This window comes from Dendrobium catenatum, unplaced genomic scaffold (assembly GCF_001605985.2).
Source record: "Dendrobium catenatum unplaced genomic scaffold, ASM160598v2 fragScaff_scaffold_1553, whole genome shotgun sequence".
Taxonomy (NCBI): domain Eukaryota; kingdom Viridiplantae; phylum Streptophyta; class Magnoliopsida; order Asparagales; family Orchidaceae; genus Dendrobium; species Dendrobium catenatum.
In genome coordinates this window covers 334,160-346,585 of record NW_021320015.1, presented here as the reverse complement: position 1 = coordinate 346,585, position 12,426 = coordinate 334,160, and the positions used below count along the sequence as shown (strand labels likewise).

Below are 12,426 nucleotides of genomic sequence, written 5' to 3'. Positions count from 1 at the left end.
TAATTCTATAAAACTAAAATTTTTAATTTAAAACTTAGAAATCAAGCTCAACAATCGAGTCGAGTTCGAGCTTTCTAAACGTGTTCAACAATCAAGTCGAGCACGTGCCTATTAATTTTTTAACGAGTCGAACTCGAACTTACTAAATGTAACAGTTAAACAAATTTAGCTCAATTAAATAGATACTCGAATAGTTTACCCCTCTACACAAAGTCTAAATCTCTATTGTTATTTATTCCCTTAAATGGCAAAGGTGGTGGGGCCCAAATAATTGGTATTATTTAATTCTCTAAAAACAAAAAAAACGTAATGCCGACAATTATATCGAGCGAGACAAAAAGTGAGAGTTGACTCACTGAGTCAAGCGATTGGGTTCGCATAAATCGATCCGATCTCCACTCTCCTCTTTTTTCTCAACTTTCTTGTCGTCTTTCCACCTTGACAAAATCGCCCCTTTATAAAATGTCTTAAATAGCTCCTCGCCTCCTTTCCACCGTTGGATAAGGTGGGGCCCATGCGCCCCTGGAGCACAAGAGTACATATCACGGCCGTCCTTGCTAGCTGTGATGGTCGGTGAAGGAATCCACGTGCGAGGACGTTTCCTCGTTCCCCCTTCTCACGTGCAAAATCAACCGTACACATGCTACGGTTAATCCTCGCACGAGCCACCGTATTTTTTGGTTAATTACGATCGAGTCCTCACAACGAATAAAGCGGTCGGTCCCATTAGTGCAAATTTATTCCCTGTTACCTACCTGTAATTGCATCATTGCTAGGTATTAGTTGTTTTTAATAGAGATTAGTATTAAGGTGGGAGGTGATTATATAAGATATCTGCCGGGAATCTAGGAGGCTTGATGGGGATTAATGGATTTTTGAGCAGATTAAAATTTCTTTTGGGAGAGCTTTTTTTATTTCTTTCTCAAACAGTTTTTTAGATAAAGTTTTCTTTCAAAAAAATTTTAAGTAAAAAACTGTTTTACAAATAATATGAAAACTATTCCAAATGAAGCTTAAATGCGTCACATATATAAGTTTTGAACTCAAGATTTCTTAGTTAGCTTTAGCTCTCAACCAACATATCAAAATGGGTTATATGTGCTTAATCTATTTAATTGATTTGAAAGTGGGACAAACTATTATTTGATAAAAAGTAAAAAAAAATAAAAATTATGGAAGTTTCTTATCTATTTTAGGCTTGGTTTGTGACAGTTTTTTTATTGCTTCTTGAATTAGCTTTGCAGTATAAAAATTTAAATTTTGTACTAGGGTTTATAAGACAATATGAAAGCTATTCCAAACGAAGCTTAAATGTAAATTCACAGACACGTCACATATATAAGTTTTGAACTCAAGATTTCTTAGTTAGCTTTAGCTCTCAACCAACATATCAAAATGGGTTATATGTGCTTAATCTATTTAATTGATTTGAAAGTGGGACAAACTATTATTTGATAAAAAGTAAAAAAAAATAAAAATTATGGAAGTTTCTTATCTATTTTAGGCTTGGTTTGTGACAATAATTTTATTGCTTCTTGAATCAGCTTTGCAGTATAAAAATTAAAATTTTGTACTAGAAAACTACTTCAATAAGCAGCAAAAAAGCTATCCCAAACGAAGCCTTAATCTTGAATGAATATCAAAATTTCTAGATATAATAGTAATACTAATATACAAAACATATGGAATATCTTTACATAATTTTTTTCTTTGTTAAAAAGAATTTATCTTTCTGTTTGACAAATCGGTTGCAAGATTAAACTGTGGTAACAGAGGCAAACTTGTGATAACAGGTGGCATTAATCTAGTTGGAGCAGGTTAGATCGTGTCAGGTTAATTCGATCATGTCGATGATCTTTAATAAGAAAAAAATTATGTCATAATATCTTAATAAAATATTAGGACAAGTTGGGCTTTAAAACAATTTGCTTTGAAATGAATGGAATATAAATTATTATATATTTCACATATCTCAAAAGCAAATTCAAGAGCTTTAAAGTTCATCATGAATATGTTTTGATCAGGTCACCGGTAACCCAATGCTAAAATATTACCCAGGCACATAAACAGGTCAGGTCAATCCATTTGATCAAGCTGGTTAGACTATAGCTTGATCCTAGCTCTACTAAGACGAGTGAATTTTTACTCAAAATAAATAGTATTGATGATTACATTTTTTTTATAAAAAAATTTGGGTTAAAATATTTTAATTAGATGATTATTAATTTTATCAAATTTATTTCAAAATAAATGAAATATATAATTTACACTCAATTTAAAATAAATATAATTATATTAAGATTAATCCTAATTAATATTTTATCAGAATACGCTAATAAAATTTTTAGTAACATATAGAACAAAATGTATGTAGCGACAATGACAATACATTTAGTAGAAGAAAATGGCATATGGCCAACTAAGATGACTTGATCAGGCTTGTCATGCATTAAATGCGCCTGAGACGACTTGCGTACGGAACTAGCTTTTTTCTTAGACAGTTTGGCCGATTCAGAGCAACTCACACAAGTCACGTGCTCACTCGAATCTAATTTATAATCAAGCATCTTAAATAGTTGAAATTATTCTATGCAGATGTCGAACGTTGTCTCGAGACTAATTAGAATGCAGCACATCATCCCCTGCTTGGTACCTAACTTGGTATTGCTCGATACCGCGGCTCAGTACCGCTCGGTACCACTAACGTGGTTGGTCTCCGGACGGTGAACTGCGTTTGGCGTATGCACAGAATAATCGCTCACCCTAACTAGAAGACTAAGATGAGCTATGTACATAACTAGTCTTGCAATGAAATCAGATTTATATCGAATGCATCTGGACATTTTTTTTATTTGCATCAATATTTTTAGAAATTGGTATGCCTGTAATCTGTACTGGGCATGCTATAATTAATAGAAGGGAGAGAGAGACATGAGAAATTATTTTGTGCGGAGTCTAAACTAGCCGGCGTCCGGACTCCAATCAAAATCAGCCACGTCGCTTGTAAATAGCCTTTGTACAATTTTTTTTACACCTGGTGTGTATAATAGATACCCCGGATATAGGTGATGTGGTCATTTTTTATTGGAGTTCGGACGCATCTGAACTCAGCACAAAATAATTTCTCGGAAAAGCCAGGGTGGCCATAGGTACATAAAAAATTAGTGGTTTTTCATTTTGTATAATTTATTTATAAATTATATTGAAATCATGCTTTATGCCCACGAGTGGTAGGGAAAAATATGTATAAATTATATTGAAATTAATTTGAGATCATTTAATAATTTTATAAATTTTGAAATGAAAGAAAATATGAAAACGGTGACAATGATTGTTGATGCCGACAATAATAGTGGTCGTCAGTGGTTATTGTTTTTTATAGCATTCAAAATACTTAAAATCGTTATGAATATTTGTAAAAACATATTATTTTATTTTTTTTTTAAAAAAGATTAGTTTAATATCTTACTATGCACAAAAATTTAGCACTCGAAGATAAAATTTGAAAGAGTTCATAATTTTTTATTTGAGTATTCACCAAAGGGGGAAAAAAAAAATAATGGGCTTGACCCAATTATAATAATTCACTATATAATAGGGACACTAATTCATTTTTATTTGTAATTAAGGGAGACGAGATTCCCGTTGTAGGAACTGCATAAGTCTATTGTCCATAGATGTACTGAAGTCCAACAATTTGGTGGGATGTTAATAGTTAAGTGATAATAGTCAGAGGACATAAGTCGAGAGGTAGTGATAACTATTGCGGGCTGATTTGTGATGATAGAGTGAAAAATGCTATTTTAGTGATGTACGAAAGTTCAACACAGAATCAGATGATAAAAGGATTTTTTTTTGTTGAAAATCCTGAGAAAGGGAAAAACCATGGGGCCTTTTTGCCTAGTTGAAACGGTTACACTAGAATTGGAATAGATTCAAAAGTCAATCCATCCTCTAACCCGAGGACAAGGAGAGTGTAATGTATTGAAAAGTTTTGTCAATCTTCAAATAGGTACTATTGGTGCAAAATTATGGTGATGGCCAGGAAGAATTTCGGCGGTGGTTGAAAAGACTTTCGAAGGTGGTCGGGAAGAACTTTGGCGGTGGTCAAGAGGGATTCTAACGGTGATCGAGAAGAACTCTAGTGGTGGTCGACGACAAGATAGCTTTCCAAATATTCTCTTCCTCCTCCTCTCTTCCTCATTTTCCTCCTTTCTCTCCTCCACTTATGTGAAGGATTGAGGTATATTTATAATTTTTTGGGATAGGTATGACAATTAAATATGGAGAAGATCAAGGGCATGTTGGGAGTATTATTTCAGACTACTCATAGTGACCCCCTTTATCGTAGAGGATTTATTAAGCATTTAAGTGCCTTAGTGATATCAGAAAATTGAAGATCTTGAGCTCATTAGATTCGTCTCATCAAGCCGCTCAATTTGACTATAAGCGAGTCATATTTGGATATCATTTGATAGTCCAATTTATGATCTGAAGCTTTCAAATAGACTTTGGAACTTTGATTTGGCTATTTGGGCTCGGATTGGATCCAATTTGGTGTCATTGGATTCATCTCCTTAAAATGTTCAATTTGACTATGAGCTTCTGAAATTGAAGTTTGGATGGTCGCAAATTTAATTATGAAAGTTTATGTTTCATATTTGCATAGAGATTTTTGCATGATCAAGGCAATTTTTTGGAGATGTATAAATAACGATTGCTATTGGTGGTTTCCATCAATGATCAAAGAAAATTACAATAAAGTTCTTTAGGTCTCATAATTCTCGAACCCTCGTCACGCAGAAAATAAGGTCTATTTATAGTTTTTTGATATGAACATTTTGATAACTCTGACTAGAATCTAAAATACTCCATCAAACAATCCATATGCTATCTTTAATCATCAAATTATTTATCCAATATTTGAGTGACTTAGTGATAACATAGTCGAATGATTTTGGGCTCATTGGATTCATCTTGTCAAAATGTCATCGCCACCTACCGCAGGCCCATTATCTCTGCCACTTGCCACCACCATCGATGGCTACCACAATCATTGTCATCCGTCGTGCACCACCACTTTGTAATTTACACTACATTTATTTTACTTGAAAATAAAAAAAATCAACTGCATTTATTTTGCACATTCAAATACCTCTGATGTATTTCATTTATATTATATTGTTCTTATAATATATTCTTTTTTTATAGTGCATTCCTATTTTAGCCTAAATTTCAACGTTCAAAGCAAGTTGTTGTCCTTCTTTACCTCCCGACTAAGCTCACAAACTATTGCTTATATAAAAACTGAAACGAAAATGATGATCTTACCGCAAGCTTGATTGCCTTAAAACATTCGATCAACTTACACACACAAAAAAAAATTCCTTCACAAGCGTGAGAGAAGCGGTTACTCTGCATTCATTACATAGATAAAATTCCACCAAAATTTAAGTTTCGTTTGGGACGACTTTTTTATTGATTCTTAGAACAATTTTTTAGTATAAAAATTTAAAAAAATTATTAAAAAATTGATTTAAGCAGCAGTAAGATAGCCGTCCCAAACGTAGCCTTAATCATCTCTTGATCAATCGCTCTCTCTCCAATTTCATCAATACAAATTATAATCCTCTTACAATTTTTTGAAAATATTTCCCATCTTAATGATAAATACCCTTCAAATAAATGAAATAATTACCATCAAACAATTCAACTAAAAGGTTTGGCCACACAGTCGCACACTATTATTAATTTAAAAAAGCAAAGCAAAGAAAAAACTCGAGTAACCAAACCTGGCAGGCTGTCCTCCGGTCTAACCCATTCAGCTGACCGTCCCTACTCCTTACAGTTATATAAATTACCAATCTTACAAACAAATCCAGCACTTTAATCGACCAAAAATAGCAGAGAAGAGTTGGGAGGACACACAATGGGCAATAGCCTCCGTCTCTGCGTCGCCTGCCTTCTCCCCTGTGGCGCCCTCGACGTCGTAAGGGTGGTCCACATCAACGGCCATGTGGACGAGCTCAGTCGCCCGGTGACCGCCGGCGAGATTCTGGCGGCGAACCCCGGTCACGTAATCAGCAAGCTTTGTTCGCAGGGCGTCGCCGCCTCTGATCGGATTCTCATCGTTTCCCCGGAGGCTGAGCTCAGGCGCGGCCACATCTACTTCGTAATTCCGGCAGTGGCGGTAGAGAAGAAGAAGAAGAAAAATAGGAGCTTTAAGGAGAAGATGGTGGCGGCTGAGCAGACGCGGGAAAAGAAGGTTGGGCACCGCCGGCGGCAGAGCGGACGTGTGGCGGTCTGGCGGCCGAATCTGGAGAGTATATGGGAGGAACTGTAAAAAGCTTACAAGAAAAAATTTTCCTTCAAATTTTGAAAGGGGTAAAAGAAAATTTTCAAGAGACTTTATTTATAAATCAGATTGTGAAGGCCAACAAGAAGCTATGATTCCGTCGCTGGCTGTGAGGATTTCGTGGCTGTATGATGAAGAATTGAAGATATATTTTTGCACTGTAATCAGTGATTTTTTTTTCCTCGGCTTGGCTTGGTGGAGTTGGTGGCGTTTATTTTTTAATAAATCCTTTGTAAAGTATAAATAGTTTTTTTGGCTTAGAAAGCAAAAGTTATGAGGTGTACAAACCCGATTAGAAGAAAGGTGTACAGACCCGATTAGAAGAAAGGTTAAGTTTTTTTTTTTTTTTTTTAATATTAATATGTTAATCTGGACTGGGAAAAATTATACTGTGCTGTCACCGAATCACATGGAGAGACGAATGAGAACGTGTCAAGTTATATTTTTGTTGTGTATCATTATTGTGTACCTCTTGATATCAGGTGATGTGGCGCATTCTGATTCGTTTCTGGATCTTTCGGAGACCGCACAGAATAATTTCTCCTGGACTGTAGCACCTAAGAGAATTTTTTTTTTCAAAATTAACTTTTCTATTTTACTAAGGATGTTGCTCAGTTGCTGTATTGGCTAAGTCAAAGTTAAAATAAGTCTCTAAATTTTTAAATAAATGATTGGTGATATGCATATATTATACATTATCTAACCAAAGGCGAAAGGAATTTTTATAGCTTTTTTTTTTAGCACAAGGACATAATTACTCCTAATTAATTGGTTTCATAGTACAAGAAGCATATAATGATAATAAGGTCTCTACAAAGCAACTTGTTAATGAAGCTTGATTATTACAACATTTACACCAAGCGAATAAATAGTCTGTACTTAAAAAAAAAAGTAAGTTTTTAGACTTTTGATTAGATGAACTAATAAAAATATAATGTGCCATTTCATTTTGATTAATCTATCAATGAAAATAATAAATAATAAAATTTTATTTATTTGTTTATTTTTGGGAAGTATAGTGAGATTAAAGTGACTCTAATTTTTTTTAGATTTAAATTTAATTTGAGACAATTTTTTACTATTGACTTTTTGCTGATTTCATAAAAAAGTTTATAGTAAATTAAAAAAAAATAGTGAGAAAATTATCTCATATGAAAACATAAATTTTATTATTATAATTATAGACACTATACAAATTTAATCTTTAATTTTTTTATAATTATATAAATTATAAAAATAACACTCGTGCTAAAATTTAGATAAATTCTTTTATTTTCTCTCACTTGAAGACTTATTCTGCCATTAAAAGCCATGAAAGTATACTTCATTCTACAATTAATGGAAAAAAAAAAACAGTTATATGGCTTTTGTTTTATATAGAATTCAAATGGATGAGGTAGAGAACTAGACATTATGAAGGCATTCTGCGAAGTTAAAAACAATAATATTTAGCTCATCTTGGTATGTTATTTTGAATTTTGACTATCAATTAATAAGTCTTAGGTTTGAGTTTTATATATGTCTTATGTGTATGAGTTTACTTTAATTGACGGAAATGTCTTCAAAAATAAATATAGAAATATTAATTTTTCGGGCATGTAATATTAACTATATGTTATTATATCTCTCCATTTTTTTTACTAATTATTGGCTATGTGTTTCTGACTGAATATATATTAATTATTCGGGTAGCATGCCTTAATTTTATGATTACTATTTGAAACTTTGCGGGAAATATGTTTTTGCTGCTATGAATGTATACATTCTCTTATTTCGTAGGCCAGTCAGGCCGAGCTAATGATGTGAGAGTTTGCAAGCGTGCGAGGGTTGGGGATTTTTTAAGTAGCGTAAGTAAACAGTAAATTAGAAGAAGTAGTGTGACAAAAATAAAATTTAGAAAATATATGATTCACTAAAATGTTTGGCAGAATTCTGTTTTATGAATAAAATTAAGGGTGTCAATAATTGATCCGACTTGAAATTTGATCCAGACCTGACCCGTAAAATTATGGGTTCGAGCCAACCTGTTTATTAGACGTGTCAAGTTCGGGTTTAATTTTTCGACCCATTTACAACACTGGGTCGGGTTCGGGTTGACCCGAAAATCTGAAATTAACCTGGGTTGACTCGTAAACCCTAATGCGTCTACCCGCTAGTTGCTCGCGTCGCAAGCGTAGTAGCCTCCACTGCATCCCCATCTGCCCGCACAACGCAGTGCACAGCACGTCCCACATCCACCGCACTGGTACAATGACATCGAAGTGCGAGCGGCGAGCCTAACATAATATGTCGTTAGCCAGCTACTCACGAGCCTACCGCATCCGCCCGCACAGCGCTGCGCATGTGTCCGCACTCCGCACCAGTATGGTGGCACAACTCGCGAGTCTTTCACGTCTGCCAGGTGTCAGGTGCTAGCAATTCGAGTCCACACGGAGCCTCGTCCTCAACCCGTCCATGCGCAAGCTTGCTCCCATGCCATATGTGCATCACACGCATGCGCAGACCCTGGGTTCATGGGTCGGGTAGGGTCAACCTAGTAACCCATGCGGGTCTAGTTCGATTTGGAATTCTTGCCCTGTTTGCAAAACCGAATCAGGTTAGAGTCAACCTATTTAGACCTAGGTCAATTCGTGTTGGACCTGAACTCGACCTGTTGACCCGTTTTGACACCCTAAAAAATACCAAAATATTTCGCAATTTCTTCACAAATCTGAAGAAATTGCTAAACTTTTTGGCATTTTTAGGTGAGAATGATAAATCCTTTGACATCTTCCTCTTTGTTCGACCTATAGGGGGGGCGAGTAGTCAAGAACGGACCATTCATAAGTAGAAGAAAACGAACGCAATCCAACCAATACTGAGATACCCAGTTGCCAGCCAGCTTAGCCACAAAGGGGAAGCAGGGGTCTCCTCATCATCGTCTAATACACCATCAAAAACCACAACAATAGTGCTAAGAGCCAAATTTGAAACCAACCGTCGATAACAGCCAAACAAAACCATCCAAAATAAGCTGCAACCACATTCACAAAAGAATAAAGCCAAATGCATTACTTCCTTCCTCTCCTTTTAGCTTTGCCACCCCTCGCATTATGAGAACCGCGACCGACAGGGTGAACAACGACTTCCTCTTTTCTCACATAAAACTCCTCTTCATCCCCAATAGAAGGAGAAGATAAGTAATCCTCTAAAATTAACCAATCTGTTTGAAGCAAAACTAATTGTTTTCCAGTCATCATAGCCACGTGATCAAGCATTTCAGTGTTAGAAAACACAAAAATAGGAATATTAACAATGTTAGTATTGCTCACCAAGCCTACGCCAACCTGATTAACTGATTTATCCACACCCAAATTAACCGAAGAGCAAACCACCTGAGACCCAAGGGAAAATTCCCTAGGGGAGCCAGATGAATCTGATTGCTCAACAACCACGCAAGGCTCAACAGTTCTAGTCAAAATGCAAAGGTCAGACCTAGCACCCTCATCAGTTAAAACAGGGAAAGAATTAACTTTACAACCCAAAAGACAACCTTCACTAGCACAACCCCGAGCGCCCTGAACAGCAGGCAAAACCCCAGCTACAACACCCTCAGAAACAGATCCCCCAAGTTATGCCACAGGTGCATAATCAACAACAAACGCTACAGGAGAATTATTAACAACAGCATTAACAATAAGAGCCACAACAATAGACAAATCAGGACCCATAGGCTCCGCAATTTTAACGCTAGATGGCCCAAGGTCATCCAAAACATTGCCAAGAACACGGATAGCAGACGGGGTAGACACAAGAACAGGGACATTAGAAGGCTCGGGTAATCCATTCACAACAGAGTCAACACCAATAATATCCTCCGTAGCCACATAAACAATAACATGGTCAGAAGAGGGCTCAGATGGACCATTCACAGCAAATTCATTACCAACAAGTCGACCATCCCCCAACAAATGAGGAGGCAAGGCAAAGGAAACAAGGTTTGGTTTAAGAATTCTACAACCAGTTTTTGAAGTGCTCAGAGCTAAACAGTGCGCATAGTACTCAAGAAATTCTTCAAAAACCACAGATTGAACATACCTCTCTCGGTATTTTGTCTTTAGGAAGTCCTCTTTATATATAAAAGGGAAGTGTTCTATCCCCCCACGAGTAGTTTGTTTATATTGTTCTATGATTCAGTTATTTTTTATAGGAAAATTTAGCGGTTGTGGACATCTTATATCCTACTGCAACATGAATTCTCTAAGAGTATTTTGTGGTTATTTAGGCAATTTGCCAATCCTTGATAACAAACCTTTAGTGGAGTACTTTTTTTTTTTATTTCTCCCAAAGCTTCTCGCAACCAAGTAGCCTACAACCAGTTCCTTGAAAAAACAAAATAGAAGCAAAGAAAAACAAAAATAAGCATAGCATAACATAAGTTTACAAAACACCCATCCCACCAACATAACAACTATGAAGCCAACAAAGAACAAAACTCCTGAACCGAACAACAAGAAGCCTTAGGAGGACCCAACCAGCCAAAATAATCCACAAAATCATAAGAATGATTACTTCTTCCTAGCTATGTTATTCTGATTTGCATAATTGTGGCACAGAGTGCTTTAATGCTACGAGAGATAAGAAGTGAATAAATTCAAATTCATTGTTTTAGATTTCATTTGGGACGACTTTCTTACAACTTCTTAAAATAATTTTTTAATAAAAAAAATAATTTTGTACTAAAAAATTGACCTTAATATTGAATTATTTCTAATGCATCCTGCTTGACATGAGAATAAGATGAGAGATGCCATACTTAAGAGCAATAATTCGGGCCGGGCCAATTAATTAAATGTAGGGACCATCTGACATCAACGCATCTACTAACAAACTTTATTTGTCCGGTTGGATAGACTTGTAGACTTAATATCTTTTATATTAGTGTTAATAATTGTGTCAGAACAGCCACATGACATGTGTTTTTATTAATTTTAAATTAATATTTTTTCCAACTCATAGGTTAAATTTACTATTTATGGATCACAAAATATTCGTTTGGAATAATTATAATATTTTATAAAATTGATTGTGAAGAAATTAACTCAGCTATTTTGATAAAAAAAAAATAACTTTCAATCATAAGAAAACAACAAACAAATTATAGTCAACTAAAATTTTGATTATTATCTCCAAAACAAATTAACAAAAATGTTATCCTAAATGCACTCTAAATTAGTAATAATAGGCTTCTCCGCTGGCCAAGCCAGTTCCGCCGTCTGCGCACAGCTTCCCGAAGCAGGCCATTTGGCCCATTTGCCGATTTGCGTGCACTCCCGAGGCAGGCCAGGCCAGGCCAGGCTGGCCAGATGGTTTCTGCGTTCCGTCCCGAGGCGGCGAGGCCAGGTGGCGGGCGACCCAGGCTAGTTCGGCGTCGCCGGCGTCCGTAGATCCGCGGCTATGCGGGTCGGGTCGGGTTGACCCGAACCCGAAGCGGGTCGGGTTCGGGTCCAGAAAATTGACCCGTTTGAAAAACCGGGTCGGGTCAACCCGAACCCGAATAGTGCCGGGTCAGTTTCGGGTTCGGGTCACCCGAAATTGACAGGTCTAGTTTTCGGGCTGCCTATTCTAATTATCTGATGTTGTTGATCTGGCCTGTTGCCTGAGTCAGATTGTTTTTGTTTTTTCATCTCTGCCTTTTGGCATTTCATCTCTGCCTTTTGGCAGTTAGATGGTTTCTTTTGGTTTTCCATTCTGTTATCTTTTCTTCTACATTGCCAACATTTTGTTTTATTGTTGGCTTTTGTTTTTTACTGTCTTTGGGCAGCTTTTACATGTAATTTATCTTTACCAATAGATTGGGCATATTGCCCCAAAATTTCCAAAAAAAAAAAAAAAAAAAACCTAAATAAATTATTTATATATGGTAGGAGTTGGAGTGATTCATATTATTTTAACTGAGGCTGATTTGGACGTGCTGTCTGATAAGGATAATAGTCCTATGGCAATTGATGGGGGCTTTAATTTTTGGATTAATTTTAATCTCAATGATGACTTTGAAGTGCTTGACATTTAGATCACCGCCAACACAAATC

General features: G+C 36.0%; 1 protein-coding gene across 1 annotated transcript; it reads left to right on the top strand.

The window, feature by feature from the left end:
• Positions 1-5,682: 5,682 nt before the first annotated feature.
• LOC110101517 lies at positions 5,683-6,652 on the top strand. Its single transcript, XM_020829444.2, has one exon. It carries the CDS (start codon positions 5,930-5,932, stop codon positions 6,341-6,343), a length of 414 nt encoding a protein of 137 aa, XP_020685103.1. The 5' UTR covers positions 5,683-5,929; the 3' UTR covers positions 6,344-6,652.
• The last annotated feature ends 5,774 nt before the right edge of the window (positions 6,653-12,426 follow it).